Source organism: Aspergillus ibericus, assembly GCF_003184845.1.
Source record: "Aspergillus ibericus CBS 121593 unplaced genomic scaffold BO80scaffold_7, whole genome shotgun sequence".
In the NCBI taxonomy this organism is placed as follows: Eukaryota; Fungi; Ascomycota; class Eurotiomycetes; order Eurotiales; family Aspergillaceae; genus Aspergillus; species Aspergillus ibericus.
This window is the reverse complement of record NW_020292105.1, coordinates 69,089-84,538: the sequence shown is the minus strand read 5'-3', so window position 1 is coordinate 84,538 and position 15,450 is coordinate 69,089. Positions and strand designations below refer to the sequence as shown.

Here is a 15,450-nt window from a genome sequence, read left to right as displayed (position 1 = left end):
CACCAAGTAAGTGGAAGGGGGAGAAAAGGGCCATTTGGAGAGGCTTATTCAATTACATGATACCACAGCAGCCGCCAAAATCTGCCAGGATCAAGCTTCCGTCTTGCTGAATCAAGAAATTATGGTTCCCAAAGTCACAACGAATCACGTTCTTCAAGTGAAGCACTATGTTGAGAGATCATACCCAATTTCAGCTCCAGAGCTTGACCCCTACAGGTTGTGGATACCATCACCCCATATCTCCCATAGCACCTTTATTTAGAAAGAACCATGTATTCCTAGAGAATACAACTCCCCCCCCCCAAAAGACCAAAAGAATGAGAAATCGGACGGGGGACGTAAGCCAGACGCTCACTCCTGTTCCTGGCTACGGAAGGTTCTAATTACAGCCGGAGTAATCCACGGTTTAGCTAGTTGTCGGTAATTTTTTTTGCCCTCAAATTTCTTACTGTCGAACTCAAGGAAAAAAAGAGTCTGGAGGAAAGCTCCCTGTAAGTTACTAGTGTAAACTGATGTGCCTAACTGCGATCAAAGATCAAGCCATATAGATGACTACCAAGGGCACAATCATCAACAAGGAGATAACACCGAAAGCAGCATATCTCCATATCACAAGTACAATCAAGCCACTCGCCAGAGAAATCTCACTGTACCGCTCTCTCCCAAACCCCCGCCACGTCTTCATGAGGGCTCATATTATCCACGATCCCCAACGCCGTCGTCGGCTTCTTATAGCCCAGCAACTCCACCATCTTCGGACTCATCCCGGTCACGACGCTCCTCGGAATAGCCAAGAACTGATTCTCCTCTGTCCGGAGATGGCCCCTCACAAAGAACAATCCGTACATTGTCCTCACCGTGTCCGGAAGCGAATTATGTCCACCTCCATGAAACGCCGATGCAAGGAAGATCAATGCCGAGCCGGCCTTCATTTCTTCACGTCATCACAATATCAGCATAGGAACAAACACGATCACAACAACAACACCAACAGTCAAGGAATATAAAGGAACCACATACCCGCAAAACACACCTCCCTCTTCTCATCCACCTCCGCCCACTTATCATCCCCCCACCGATGACTCCCCTTCACAAACATCGTAGCCCCCATCTCCCTACTCACATCACATCCAGCAATCAGACACCCAAACTGACCCACCTCATCGAAGCTCCACTCACTCTTCCAGCCGTGACGAATATGATGTACATTGTCGTCTCGGTGGAGAAGTTGACGCGGCGCTCCGTACCCAATATTCATGGACACGCTGAGACTGAGCAAGGGATCGATGCGGTTCGGTTCGACGCTGTCTTCGCGGTTGATGGTGAATTCGTCCACGAGGATACGCGTGCGGAGCGCTTCGAGGGTGGGGTTCTTGGAGCAGATCCGTGCCATGGTGGGGGATTTGCCGACTAGGCCGGGGATGAGAGTCGTTTGGGAGGGGATGGTGGAGAAGGCGTCGCTGGGGCCATTGGTGGTGGTGGAACGACGCTTGGTGCTGCTCCAGGGGGTGAGTTCGGTAGCGATGGCGGTGAGTTCTTCTTTGGGGATGAAGTCGGAGAGGATGACGCCGCCGTCGCGCGAGAGGATGGAGAGGATGTATTCGATGGGGTTGGTAGCGGGGATGGTGCGGAGGGAGGATTTGGGTTCGTAGGAAGGTGGGATGGGAGATGGGATGGGGAGGGGTAGACGGGTCATTTTGGAATTGGTCACTTGGTTTGGTATAGCTGTTTGTGTTGACTATCTGTGTTGGAATTAAACGATGAAGTGTGTGTTTGAAAGGGAGTTATATGCTTGTCTTGTGCATGTCTGCTCTCGGTTCGGGTCGGCTTCTGTTCGGAGATCGGGTTTCCTATCCGGAGAGGATGCGTGATCGTATGCGATGAAAATTGAATTGAAGAGGATGTATGCCAAGTTGATTCCCGTGATTCACTTCCGGGCATATGACGACTGGCGGGCCAGCATCCCGTGGCGGGTGTCGGCTCCTATATCTACGGCACGGGATGCCTATGCTTAGAAACGGTCACTGTAAAGTCGCGTTTATGGAGCTGTATAACTAGCATTAAGGCCATGTGTGTGCTGGCCTAGCTATGAGATCTCGCCAGCGAACCATCCTGTACTCAATGGCAAGTTGACGGTCACGCTCATAGCTACATAGGCCATGTCTAAGGTATCATTCAAAATCCTCCTGAGCGAGCCAGAACGACGGGCTAGCATTGTAATCTATTTGATCCACAATGGCGGCGATATCATAAGAAGACAAGCCTATCTCAGGCAGCTCATCCTGGTCGTCCGGGACGTTGACATTCTCGGACAGAAGCGGAAACTGAGAGCTCTCGCCCTGCCTATGATTACCAGACATGGTGCTTGCTGCCTGATTCTGTTCATGCACACTATCATCTGGCTCTGCTAAAGTGTTCGGATTATCCGCGTTTGTATACCGCTGTCTTAGGCCCTCGAACAGGGTCTCTAAACGAGCGAGCTCGGTCTTGCGAACTTCAGCCACACGGTTCCCTTTGCTGATAACCTCGTCGAGGATCAGATGCGCCTGTTGGCTGGAGTCGCGCTGCCCCGCTAAGTCTGGGACCAGGGCAGTGGCCATTGTGAGGTGAATAGCGGCTCCATAGGTGAATTCAATGTCGAATGGGAGAAAGGTCTCTGGTTTCCTTTAATGAATGTCTGCCCTATTTGCAAAATACTACTTACCTAGGAGGCCCTCGTCAACCAAGGCTTTAAGCAACTGCAGGCTTTTGGTCGCAGAATTTATCCCCGTTATAATCAATGTCTCCATGAGAGGCACGATTCGTCGACAGCATTCTGAAGGCAGACCGAGTGTGTCCAGACGCTCCCGGAGAACCGCCAGAAGCAAAGGTCGTGTGGCAAGGATAACGCACTGGTAAATCGGGTGAGTTTGGAGCTTCGCTCTCCGGGTGTCGACGTACTTGGTGGTATAGTAAGAAGATATGACGCATCCCTTTGGACATGGAATTGACCGGACTCGAGAACTTGGTATTGATGAACTCCTCCAGTTCCCGGGCCAGATCTGCCATAGTGTTCAGAATGGATTTCGTCTTTTCAATGAATGATTCGATTGGCCGTCTTTCAGTCTTGTATACGGCTACTCGTCCGTGAGCGATATGGGCTTGGAAGGAAGGTGATCAACTTACTGCCCAGGATGGTGGACAACAACCGCGACAATTTCACTCTTAAACTTAGTGTTGCGTTTCTCTGACATGACTGTGTTGGTGAGTCAATCAATGCCGTGATATCGCTATCATGAACAATCATCGGGATGCCTAGCGACGAAGAAAACTGTCGATCCATAATATACAGAGTCCACCAAAGGTTGCGGCAGCGATCAACTGTTGTTGGCCCGAGCTCTTCCTCTGGAAGCTCCGTGTGTAAGCCCTCCAACTGTGCAATGCGAATGGCCTGGCTAGCCTATACCTTGTTAGACCTTCTTGGGAGCATTCTTGCGGGGTACTTATTATGCCTACGTAGAGATGCCCTGACTCTCGTCGGTCAATTGAATAAAGATATAAAGCAGCCAGGGCCAGAATTTCGATTGCCAAAAGGGTATCACCCCAGATAGAGCTGTAGTCCGGCATCAATGACATGGCACGAATGAAGTATTCCGCACCTGGCGGATCCTTCTTCCTGGATTGTTCGAGGAATGCTTTCCCAAAAGACAGCACTAGGAGGAACTGAACAAACCATAACGCACTGTCAGCTGCCTTCTTTGCGGCATCGCCGTAGTAGAACTCCTGCATGTGCGAGGTAAATGCTTCTTCATCCAGGAGCCGAAAAGTCTGGCCCAGGTGAAACTTGACTGTATTGAAGAGATACAGAGCGTAGTCCATAGAGGGAAGACCCGTAATGTCGGGAGCAGTATCGGAAGACGTCTTCCACTGCAAAGGATAGATATCGCCATCCAAGAAATATGGAATATCGTAGGTGACGTCTGGGTGGAGCCTTTGGGTCATCATCAGGGTGAGGCGAGCGGTGAAGGACCAGGTGGATGTTGGAGCCAACCAGACTACGTAAGTTAGATTAACGAGCGAACGAAGCAAGGCACTTGAGAAGAAGGACTGTCTGATCTTACCCCATTGGGATCGGTTGTCGTGAGTGTTTCTCATCGTCATGGAGGGTAGGGTAAACGGACTCGGCCAATTGGCACCCGGTGACCGCGGCCTATTGACAACATCTAGCAGGTGAGACTCTGAGGAGAATATAACGGCGATGGCATCTGTCATATATACTTACTTTCGGCTTCCCCAAATGCAACCTCATGAGCTCGTTTCCCTGTTTCTCCGGCCTGTTCTCTAGCCTGGGTCTGCAGATTGCGGAGACACCTATTGTGTATCATGAGCATCGTACGATTCACAGGGGTCGGGTCTAGAGTACCGTTCCGATATCAACACCTTACGGCTTTCTTCGACAAATCGACAAGGCAGGGTGCGTCTTTGGCAATTGACGCACGGCTCGTTTCCGGAGCATTTGATCTTGCTCTGACGACAGGCAACACACCTAGATAGACGGATCAGAACTCGAGTCGGGATACGAACGGGCTCTGCTGGATCCCTTACGCGTTAGCCGTTCGTTTCAACCTGCGAGGTTCAGTTTGCATCTTAGGAATTTCACCAGAGACACCCGATGGCAGTCAATTTGACAGGCAAATGCGAAACCAAAAAGGCTGTAGATAAGGACATCCACAAATCGCTGAGCGCTGGATAAGGAACGCAGATAAGACACGAGAAATGAGGGGAAGAGCCGACGATAATCACGAGACCGGTTCGGCCTGATCGATCCCCGCAGAGGCTCTTGATTTGCTCCAGGTTTGCATGATTGCTTTTCTCAGATTGGCGAGTCAAGTCCTGTCGCCGGTTCTGGCGTATCCTACGTGAAGGCAGGCCTACGGGGACAAGGAAGTATGAGAGGGTGTGCGGGGAATGGGATAGTTGGCCAGATATGACAGATCAGGAATCAAACAGCCCTCGCGAGTCGGGACATGACATGATAGTTGACTCTACTACAGAGGGACATACGCCTGCAGTATCAAGGCATAATGACTCCAACAGGTCCAGCGTTGTGCTCCAAGGAAATCAAGCAGCATTGTTATTTCAGGAATTGGAGAAGTGGAGAAGCTCCAGAAATGGTTTATCCCGGCCGAGGACCGCCTGCCTAGGTCGGACTAACGCAGTGACATGCGATCGGAGCCCAGCATCTTTCTCTACATCTCTCTTCTCTACACGATCCTCTTGGTGTGCTTTTGGACAATATGGTACGTGCCTTGCATCACTCTGCACAATATAGGTCTGGTTTGTACACTCATTGACCATCTTAGACCACCTCGGTGCTTGTGGAATGACCACCACTCCACTTGGTCCGCAAGGTTTGCATCAGTCGTTCGCGAATCCCCATCTGTTCCATCTCCTCCATGACGGCCTCGTGAGCATCAATCGCCGGCCGAGCCCACACCAGATCTGCCTCCTGCGGACGGACGAACCGGGTTCGCTTGCAGATCTTCCACCCTGCAAAGGTAGCGATGGCAAGAAACGCCATTGTGTAATCGCTGAAGAATAACCCGATATCCCACCGTCCGTTCAAGAAGATCGCATACCCGTAAAAGATCTCCACCCCCAAGAGCCAAACGAGGGCAATCCAGGTTCCATAAGGCTGGAAATACCCACGATACGGCAACTCCGTGCGGCTAAAGCCCTGCGCTTTTAGTGCTCGGTAGAAAAAGAGATAATTGACGCACACGACGATGTACGTCACGAGTGTCCCGCCGGTGATCAAGTTTGTGAGCCTACAGGGCTTAGCAATGGGGCGGTCATGTATGGGCAAGACCTACCAGGTCAACACTTGTACCGAACCACTGCCCAACTTCAAGAAAGACAAACAGGCAAACGCCATCGCCACTGCGAGGCAGTATATCGGAACTCCATCTTTGGTGCATTTGCGGAAAAGTTTGGGGGCATGGCCGTTCTGGGCCAGACCATGCAAACTCCGAGACGTGGTATAGACGTATGCATTTCCGGCCGAGTAGATACTGGTAAAGAGGAGGGCGTTGACGAGGTCCGGTAACACCTCGATTCCCATATTGGTCATAGCAATCACATAAGGTGATGACGCGCCGGTGCCCGTGTCCCCGGCACCCAGCACTCTCAGCAAGGTCGGGTCGTTAGCAGGAAGAACGATACCAACACAGAGGGCTCCCCCGATGAAGAAAACACCAAACCGCCAGTAGACGGACTTAAAGGCAGTTTTCAGCGTCTTCCGGGGTTGTTGTGCTTCTCCAGCCACGCAAGCCAAATACTCGGGGCCCACGATGGTGAAGGCGGCCTGCCACAACGCTGCCAGGACACCCTGGAAACGACCCAAGTCTCCAGTGGATATGTATTCCACAAATGGGCTCTAGAAGTGTCCACGATCAGTTCAGGGTCCCAGTGACAGAGGGTTTCGAAAGTTGAATTTCATACCGGTATCGACCAATTCCGAAAGCCATATGCATCATGCCGCGGGTTGCCTCCTACCATGGTGATAAAGGTGAACAAGAACAGTATCGTGATGAGCAGAAGTTTCCCTCCCGCCAGCCAGAATTCGGCCTCCCCAAAGTATCTGACCCCGAACACGTTCGTAATCCTAGCGGGTCTAGTTTAGCTTCCACTGCTTTACAAGCAACTGGCTCTGGGATTGGAAAATGCATACGCATAAAGAACGATGCAAGCGGAAATGACGGCAGCCGCCGGGATATCATCGCGCCAGAAGGACAGAATCATGTCCAGGGCTGTAATCTCGAACGGGATGAGAAGGCCCTCAAACACGCAGAAATTCCAGCCAATCATGAAGCCCCAGGCACTGTCAACCCAGACACTGGCGTGTTGAATAAAGGCGGCGCTGACCGGCATGAAGATGGTCATTTCGGCCAGCGCACTATTCACCTGGGCCATAATACATGCTTGGAGGATGAATGCCACGAGAAGGCTTGCTGCTCCATGCATAAGGGCGTAGCCGATACTTACAAACAGGGCCGTTCCGATGGAGCCTCCGATGGCAATGAATTGTATTTGGCGCGAAGTAAGATGACGCTGCAGAGCATCAGGCCTCTGGACGATTTCACCCGAAGTGTAGTCGCTTGGGATGTCGCTCTGAGGCCCCAGGATTGAGTCTACTTTTTTGGTTGCATCTGGCTCTATCTGTTGCTGGTCCCTGAGTGCCATGTCGGTACGAAAGTTTTCTGTTCGAAGTACAATGGTCGCATGTATGCGTCGGTGATGCGTTCGTATTGAAATGCTGTCTCTTATCTGTCTTCTCTCTGGCTTTTGAAGCGCGCCTCCAATGGGCGATATAAGGCTACTTATGGTCCCGTTAGCTTGGAAACTTTTCCCAAGCAGGTCCATTTGGAGGGTCCCTCGGGCCATTCCTTGATTAAGGCTTTCCCCGCACGAGAGAGGCCTGGATCCCCACATGAGGAAGTTGGATGCGAAACCTTTAAGCCGAGAACCCGGGATAGATATGCTATCTCTGCCATTTGGTCTGGGAGGCGAAAGACCTGTAGAGATAGCCGCTATTCCACTGGGATCGTCGATGTCTACTGTTCAGGCCAGCGTTACGTGTTGCAAAAATGGCTTGTTCCATCTTGAGGCGGGCTACCAGTTCATTGGAATTATGTCGATTGAGACCCCTTTCTTCCGGTGGCAACAGCATGAACACTCCATCGAGATCATCAAGTGCCGACTTATGTGACTGTCAAGGCCGTCCATAGCCGGTAGCAGCACTCGTTACATCGCTCGTGCCCACTGACTGGGCCACGACTACTGCACAGGCCATCTTGGCTTTTAAAAGGAGGGCCATTCTGATGACAATCACACGACCTCCCAACCTCCCACTGAAATACAATAGACGCATCGGACTGCCAGTGCCCTGCGCCTTGCGTTTCGAAGCTTGCGATCTACCTCCGAACTCGGACCTGCATAGAAAGGTCTCTTTGGTTGTACAAACTGCAAGGGTCATTCTCGGGTGGCACATGATGTTCCTGCTGTGATCCATTGCCCCGCATTGGATCGCTTGAGTCTATCAGACCGGAACGCGGATACGTAACCCGATTCTTGCAACGTCTATCTATCGGCTCGGAGCAGCGATAGGCTCGGATGGAGCTTTGGGGCTTCTGCTCTCTATCTGGTTGCCATCGGGATCTTGAAGCTATTCCATGAGTTATCGAGGAACTTTGCTCTCGGATATTTTTCCACAGCCAGTCGTGGAGCCGAAGCTGCTCAGTATTCTACCGCTAATCCTAACATGTGTGCATTGGTATACACCATGCGCTATTCACTTATAAAGCGGACTCCTGGTTTCTTTAACAATAGCTATGCTTCAGTACGCCTGCATTTCTATGATCTAGCAAATCTTTGTGGGCTCCCTCAACAATTCCCAAGTGCTTGAGGTATCATACTTCTAGATCGCATCCTTCTTTCACTCTCAGCACCATCGCACATATCTAAGAATACGGGAAATTGCGAAAGGAACATGAAGACTGAGGAATTACAAGATATTGCCGTTGCCTTGCGCACGGCGCGCGAGGGTCTGACGCCTATCGCAGCGCCGACCAAGACCTGGCCAGCTCTTGATGCCGACTACGCCTTTCTCGTACAGCAAATCAATGTCGAACATGCAGTAACCCACGGAGACCGATTGGTTGGCTATAAACTCGGCAACATCGCCAAAGTCATGCAGGACGCCTTTGGACTAGACCAGCCGGACTACGGCTTTCTACTCGCCAGCACTTTCATCTACGAGGGAACGACGCTTGCACTGAACCAATACATCAAACCCTACGTCGAGCTAGAACCAGCCTTCGTCCTCCGTGGCCCCCTTCGTGGGCCCAACGTCACTGTCGCCGATGTCATCAACGCGATCGACTACGCGATCCCCGCAATCGAAATCATTGACTCCCGTGTACAGAACTGGGCGATCGACCTCCCAGACACCTTGGCAGATAACGGATCCACAGGGTCGGTGATTCTCGGTGGCACTCCTCGCCGTCTCACCGAATTGAATCTACGTGACACCCGGGGAACTCTGCATTTCAACGGCCGCGAAGTCATGTCAGGCAACACCGGAAACGTCCTTGGAAACCCCCTCTCTGCTGTCGCCTGGCTGGTCAACCGTCTAGCTGCCTATGATGTCGGGCTTTCTCCCGGACAGGTCATTCTCCCTGGCAGCTGCCTGCAGGCGATCCCGATGGATAAGGCGGGACATTGGTCCTGCACGTTCGATGGCTGGGGTACTATCGAGTTTGATGTCGCTTAAACCACAGCATTCTGAAGATGATCAAGACCGAGACGAACAGAATACTGCTTCGCAAGTATACACAATCTACTTAGTACATAGGCTTCATCGCAGACCCCAACTTCAATTCATTAAAAAAAATCTCCAGACCCCGTAAATTACACCCACCTTGAACCCCATTCATCCAAACTAATCCCTAAGCCCACCACCAGTATTTCCCCTCACCATCAACCCCGCATTTGAATTGAGAAAAAAAAAAACAGCACCCCCCATTCCGCCCCCGAGGGGAAGTAGATAATGTTTTCCCCCCGCATGCAGTTTCGTCCTCCCGGCTCGGGAACGGTTCGGATCCATCCGCTAGGTACATAGTTTCGAAGGATCCCGATCCCTGTCATCCGAGATAACATCCCGGGTCTCGGTTCTAGACTAGACTAGATACTCTTTTCAGAGTATCATCAAGTTCTTGATACGCGGACCTGGGATGATATATCCCTCCGACGATAGGATATTCCATCTCGAATTATGTCTTCAGGGGTTGGTTCAGGATGGAAGAGGGGTGGATTTCTGCTTGTCGTGAGTCTGAATTTTTTTTTGTAGTACGTCGTGGAACTGTGTTAAGTATTTCATGAGAGGGGGATAAGGAGGGTCGTTTTGAGTGATTTTTGTGGGATTAGAGTTCTGGTGTATCGTTGAATCTTGTGGGTTGATAGATTTACAGGGCGATAGTAGTTGTGATTCGATTCGCGTTTATCATCTTGAAAGAAGGAGTTAGAGGCATTGACGATGGGTTTGACTGTCGTTGAGTTTGTTCTACTAAGAAAGGGCTCTGGATTATGGTAGTGAATGGTATTAGGATCTCCTAGGTAGGAAAATGAATTGCTTCGTATTTCATCAAGACAGTAACATCATGTAACTGAAATGGCAGACGAAAGAGCATCACGAGTAGTGAATGCTCATGTGGCTTATCCTGATGCTCACACCTCGATAATCTCGGCAAGCATAGATTCCAGGAATTGTTTTTGCTCGGTCAGGAAGCTTCTTGCTTCCCCAATGTCGTACGGGCGCTTCGCCAGTTCACGCTGCCGTTCGGTTTTCAATCGAGCGCGAAGCCGTTCTTCCAGGATTTCAAGTCGGTAAATGGTGTATTGGGTGTAGAGTTCGGATAGGTCGCTGATTCCGCGGACACCAGTGAGGACGGTTTCGTCTTTCATGAAGGGAGACTTTGGTCGGAAGCAGGTGACCATGCTGATTCGCTCTCGGCCTCCGAGTGCCTTCAGCGCTTGATGTTCGATATATCGCCCTTGCATGACCACGGCGGTGCCCTGGGCTATGGTTAGTAGTGATACTTGTACTATATGCTTAGGGTATCGTACCATTGCCGGTCCGCGAGCTTTCATGATCTCTCCCGTGGCGGTTCTTAATGCGGTCTCTCCGCCGACCATGTCGGAGCAGTCGGAGAGCATGGTCACGCAGACAAAAGGAAAGCTGTCGTAGTGCCATGCGACAGCAGAGAGTTCGTCTTCTTGTCGATTGTCACATGTTTGGGTGGGTTCCGTGCTCGGATCATTGATTGAGATGTTGATGTTGGCAATCTCAAAATCAATAGACGGGACTAGGTCCACTCCGGCGACTTCTGAGACTCTGGCGATGACTTCGGGCGACTTCCAGGCATCGTAGACAAATGGGGCTAGGCTAATAGAAGTTAGCAGATATTAGACAAGTCGTGGGCCGGAGATGGATGCAACTGACGTAGGGCCCATGCCTCGAATCATGTTCTTGTTGAAAGTCGAGGAGTACTGGCACTTTTCAAGAACCGGCTTGCTGAAGATCTCCGCCCTCATTTGTTTGATGGCTGCCTCGTTGAAGAGAGGAAAGGGTTCAGAGACAGCATTAGGTGAGATACCATATCCTTCATACCCAATCTCCTTCATAGTATGGATCTTGCTTGGGGGTTGGAAGCTCAGATGCTTCTGAGCGTCAAAAGTCTCTTTCTCCAAAACCCAAGCCCCATCAATTAGTGACTGGGGGAGATCATTGGTTGGCCTAGTGGCCTTCTTCGTAGCAGGCCCAACCACCATGGGTGCTGCAGTGGAGGGTATGGTAGCGATAGGAGCCATATTGAAAGGTGATGATGTTCTCGACAATTTATTTTACTATCAAGGACTATTGTTAGGAAAGCTCTTGGAGCATTAACCAGAACAAGTGAAATGCTTCAGTCTGGAAGCATGAGGCGCTTATATGTCTCGACATCCTCATAATGCTCCCGACCCTGAGCAGTGATCGGAGAAGGGCAGTCAAATCGGCTCCCACACCAACGCCACGCCGTAGCGATGTTTCTTCCGTCGGTTGGATCAATAATCATGATAACAGGTCTGGTGATCGCTAACGTCTATGCTGGCCCATACTTGTTCAATTGACGAGTTGATCGGCTTCCTCGGACGAGATCCGGGTTCAGGTCGGCTCCTATCTGTCACAGTATATGGGAGCTCGGTTACCTCGGATGAGCTATCCGAGGGCAGCATCATCAAAAGATGTTGACATAGCATTGATATACTACCTTGATAATGTGACTAGTGAGGTGGGTCGGCGTTTGGAGAACGAGAGCTAATGCAAGGCAGTAGTCACGCAGGACAATCCGGGGTTTTTTGTCCATTTTTGTACAATCTTTCCCCATGCGGTGGAGAGGAGCCAGGCTATTTCCTGCCCCTGCTCCTCATCTAGGTACGAGTGTCTATCTTATCTTTGTGAGCTCTTCCATGGGTACTGAACATGACTGGGTGACTGGACAGTTAGCATGGTCCAATAGAAGATTGGAAACGGTTCATCTTCATGACTTTCCATAGCGCCAGCTTTGACATCTTCAAAATAGGCCAATAATCCACTGAATTTGGTGATATTCCAGGCACTCGTGAGTGATTTAGCAAAGGTAGGTGATTGCAAGAGTCGCCGGGAGATGTTTGACCGGAAAGGGAAGTAGTCGCAACAGCCAATCACATCAGGCGACCACTGGAACTATGAATCACGTGGATCACCGCGCGCGACCTCAGGCTGCAGCCTTATCGGGGTTATCGATGGTTCCATTTCCCCATCGCAAGCCGTGACGTACCGACACATCGCCCTACACCCTCAACACCACCTCGTCCCACTCGCCCTCGCCCTCCACCAAACAAATACATCCCACAATGGCATCGCCGTCCTTCCTCACACCCCCTCCGCCCCTCGACCCCTCCTCCACCACCGCCGACGCCCTCTACGTGACCATCCGCTTCTCCGCCTCCATCCCCGACCTCCCCCTCGACATCTACTCCCCCTCAACCACCACCTCCGCCGGCCTAAAACAACTCATCCGCACCCGTCTCCCCCCGCACCTGTCCTCACACCGTCTCCGTCTCATCCACGCTGGCCGTGGCCTCGAAGACAAAACCCCCCTCTCCGTATCCCTGAAACTCCCTCCCACGCCCACCAGATCCCCGCGACCACCCCCACCACCCAGCGATGCAGACCCCGCCTCTGATCCCAAGGGCAAAGGCAAAGCCCCCGTTCGCGATCATCCGCGTCTCTACATCCACTGCTCCATCGGAGATATAGTTCTCTCGGCGGATGATCTCGCTGCCGAAGCGTCGATCGCGTCAACGTTGCAGCAACAAACCTCACGTCAGTCAGAGTCAGAGGGTGGTAGAGAGGATGGGCGGAAAGATGTACAGTCGGAGAGTACTACGACGCCCGCGCCGAGGGGCTTCGACCGGTTACTCTCGGCGGGGTTTACACCCGCGGAGGTGGCGGGTCTTCGGTCGCAGTTTCTAGCGGTGCAGTCGGCGTCGCGGACCCCGGATACGATGCCCTCCGGGGCGGAGTTACGCGAGTTGGAGGATCGGTGGATGGATGAGGGGTCGTCAGCGGCTATGGTGGGGGGTGGTGGAGAGGGTGGGGAAGGGGTGGTCTCGTTTGCGGATGATGATGGAGGGTTTGGGCCGGGGTCGAGGGGCGCCATGGATGATATGCTTTGGGGAGCGGTGATGGGGTTCTTTTGGCCGGTGGGGTGTGCCATGTGGTTGAGGAGGGAGGAGGGGGTTTGGAGCTGGAGGAAGGGGTTGGCGGTTTTTGTGGGAGTGGTGGTCAATATTGCGTTTGGGGCGATGAGGATTATGAATTAGTGGGTTGATGATGATTGTCTGTCCAAGTTTTATACCCTTCACGATTTAATAGATGGAGTTTAGTAGAATTGGCTCATGAATTGCAATGTACCCTGTACTATAACATGTCGCCTAATTAGAGCTGATGGATGCTATCATACAACGTTCCGTGATGTGTCTGCAACTGCAGATGTATCGTGTCATTAAAGGGAAAGAACAAAAGAGAGGCCACCTGTAATAACGCCTGTCAAACCCACGCTCAATGGAACTTGCTGTAAATAACGGCGAAAATCAAGAGGATCAAGACGGTGATGATTGCGATGGTAATCAGCCGATTCGTAGCCATCCTATCGGGCAGTCAGAATCAATGCGCAAAGGCTGAGTGAAAATTCTTGAATGCTAGGGGACAGTACCTACGGGCCATGCCCCTTAGTGTCTTAATACTGGTGTCCACATATCCTTCGCTCTCAAGCAGCCGACCCCGAGCATTCATGATGGTCTCCCGCTGCTGGTTGAGGTCGGCCAAGGTGTTGCGACCAATATCCTCCGTCTCGAGGGCAATGCGCTGACTCTCCTGGAGCCGGGCGGAGCTACGCTCCAAGCGCTCTGTACCAGACAGAAGCTGCTGTCTCTGTTCCAGATGCTCATCCTGCGGATCATCTGTGTAGCGATCGCCAAAGAGCGCTTTGCGATCGTCGGAAAGGGACCTCAACTTGCACTTGGCCTCATCAATATCGGTAGCGTAGTTGCGAACGCGCGTGTTGATCTTTGATCGTGCTGCCGAGGGAATGTTCTGTTTCTCCATGCGCATTTGATCCAGCTGCATCGGACTCGTTAGTTGGAACTAGTCGCAGGGTGCGGTGCTGAAGAGTGACGAAACGTACCAATTCCGTGGCTTCGTCCAAGGCTCTCTCAGCCTGTCTGATCGCTGATTTTCGTTGTTCACCGCTCGACTCGGCAATTTGGTCCAGCTTTTGATTCAGATCGGCTTGTACCAGCTTCAACTCGGTCTCGTAGCTGCTGAACAGCTCCGAGCCGGCATCGGTGTCCAACGGGTTCGCCATTATGGTATTAGATGGGATTGCGTAGGCCAAAGAATCTTTTGGTTATGTTTCACAGCAGATCGAGACCGAGTTAAATAGTGGATAGGGGTTGCGGATCCGAGTAAGTGGAGAGAGTAGCCACCTTATCTTCGCGGTGGCTGGTGGGTGCCCGTGCTGCTCCGGGAAAGAGATTGAAACCACCAACGGAGTGAATGACACGGTCTATCAGAGAACGACGCAATATCAACTCGGAACGAGAGGGTATCGGAATGGCAGATGGAGACGTAGGCGCTAGAGAGCCAGAGGATGAAGGTTGAGACAGCTGGATGGACGGCTGCGATGACAGGAACGGGCGCGGGGCACGTGATGGGCGGCCGAGGCACTTGAGACTCAAGAGGGATGCTTGAGCCTTGCTGGTCGATGGTTCCGGCTGACGTCGTCGCCTCAACGGTCGATGCGCTCTTGGCCGTTGTATGGATCTCATTGTTCGTTGAACCCCATCGAGATTCCGGTGCGCTCCTTCAATTGGGAGCGGCGGAAGCTATGGTTGGCTTATTCCTTCCCAGTTCCCACGGCTTGCAAATGATGGACCCCCTGACTCCGGGTCAATTAACCCCAGGATTTGCCCCCCCATTCTTGCCTCCCAAGTTGGTGGAGCTTGCTTGCCGACCTCCATCCACGGTCTAATCCTTGGGTCCCTTTCACCAGTGACAGGTCAACATCTTTACCCCAGTTTTTCTCCCTGGGCCATTCTTTCAAACTTCTAGCCGGGATTTCATTCAATAATAGGGATTCAAAGGCTTTGACTGACTCACCAGTCTGTTCGCTGTCATCTGATGTGATCACATTTAACCGCCACATGAGGACAAGAGGGTGTAGCAAACCGGGATCTGAGCGTGCGTGAATGTCTTGATAAGTCTACCACCACCGCTTTCCCTCTCCCTCGTTGAGATTCTTCTGCTGCCCTAGTATTTTCGAATGGGAA

At 51.8% G+C, this 15,450-nt stretch overlaps 7 protein-coding genes across 7 annotated transcripts; 2 read left to right on the top strand and 5 right to left on the bottom strand.

Moving 5' to 3' along the window:
- Positions 1-546: 546 nt before the first annotated feature.
- Positions 547-1,696, bottom strand: BO80DRAFT_400071 (phytanoyl-CoA dioxygenase family protein; the record flags this gene model as incomplete). The annotated part of the gene is made up of 2 exons (XM_025717496.1): positions 547-934; positions 1,021-1,696. The coding sequence occupies 2 exons, from the start codon at positions 1,694-1,696 to the stop codon at positions 645-647; spliced, it is 966 nt and encodes a 321-aa protein (XP_025578307.1). The 3' UTR covers positions 547-644.
- A 326-nt stretch (positions 1,697-2,022) lies between these two features.
- On the bottom strand, positions 2,023-4,625 carry BO80DRAFT_462130 (Zn(II)2Cys6 transcription factor; the record flags this gene model as incomplete). Its single annotated transcript, XM_025722492.1, has 9 exons — positions 2,023-2,656; positions 2,705-2,891; positions 2,941-3,116; positions 3,166-3,439; positions 3,496-4,034; positions 4,101-4,202; positions 4,262-4,350; positions 4,403-4,525; positions 4,585-4,625. 9 exons carry the CDS (start codon positions 4,623-4,625, stop codon positions 2,172-2,174), a joined length of 2,016 nt encoding a protein of 671 aa, XP_025578306.1. The 3' UTR covers positions 2,023-2,171.
- Positions 4,626-5,189: 564 nt separating this feature from the next.
- BO80DRAFT_452598 (general amino acid permease-like protein AGP2) lies at positions 5,190-7,639 on the bottom strand (the record flags this gene model as incomplete). Its single annotated transcript, XM_025721960.1, has 6 exons — positions 5,190-5,226; positions 5,379-5,807; positions 5,853-6,415; positions 6,481-6,643; positions 6,710-7,135; positions 7,554-7,639. 6 exons carry the CDS (start codon positions 7,637-7,639, stop codon positions 5,190-5,192), a joined length of 1,704 nt encoding a protein of 567 aa, XP_025578305.1.
- A 649-nt stretch (positions 7,640-8,288) lies between these two features.
- On the top strand, positions 8,289-9,407 carry BO80DRAFT_252788 (2-keto-4-pentenoate hydratase). The gene has a single exon (XM_025714654.1). It carries the CDS (start codon positions 8,528-8,530, stop codon positions 9,308-9,310), a length of 783 nt encoding a protein of 260 aa, XP_025578304.1. The 5' UTR covers positions 8,289-8,527; the 3' UTR covers positions 9,311-9,407.
- Positions 9,408-10,263: 856 nt separating this feature from the next.
- BO80DRAFT_452596 (uncharacterized protein) lies at positions 10,264-11,406 on the bottom strand (the record flags this gene model as incomplete). The annotated part of the gene is made up of 3 exons (XM_025721959.1): positions 10,264-10,611; positions 10,663-10,981; positions 11,039-11,406. 3 exons carry the CDS (start codon positions 11,404-11,406, stop codon positions 10,264-10,266), a joined length of 1,035 nt encoding a protein of 344 aa, XP_025578303.1.
- Positions 11,407-12,471: 1,065 nt separating this feature from the next.
- On the top strand, positions 12,472-13,552 carry BO80DRAFT_491234 (DSC3 family protein; the record flags this gene model as incomplete). Its single annotated transcript, XM_025723688.1, has 1 exon — positions 12,472-13,552. One exon carries the CDS (start codon positions 12,472-12,474, stop codon positions 13,441-13,443), a length of 972 nt encoding a protein of 323 aa, XP_025578302.1. The 3' UTR covers positions 13,444-13,552.
- Positions 13,553-13,681: 129 nt separating this feature from the next.
- On the bottom strand, positions 13,682-14,486 carry BO80DRAFT_452594 (v-SNARE protein VTI1; the record flags this gene model as incomplete). The annotated part of the gene is made up of 3 exons (XM_025721958.1): positions 13,682-13,769; positions 13,836-14,242; positions 14,307-14,486. The coding sequence occupies 3 exons, from the start codon at positions 14,484-14,486 to the stop codon at positions 13,682-13,684; spliced, it is 675 nt and encodes a 224-aa protein (XP_025578301.1).
- Between the last annotated feature and the right edge of the window lie 964 nt (positions 14,487-15,450).

What these genes read in the sequence shown, in the direction of transcription:
- BO80DRAFT_252788 (XM_025714654.1), top strand. Translation starts at nt 8,528, where the DNA reads ATGAAGACTGAGGAATTACAAGATATTGCCGTTGCCTTGCGCACGGCG.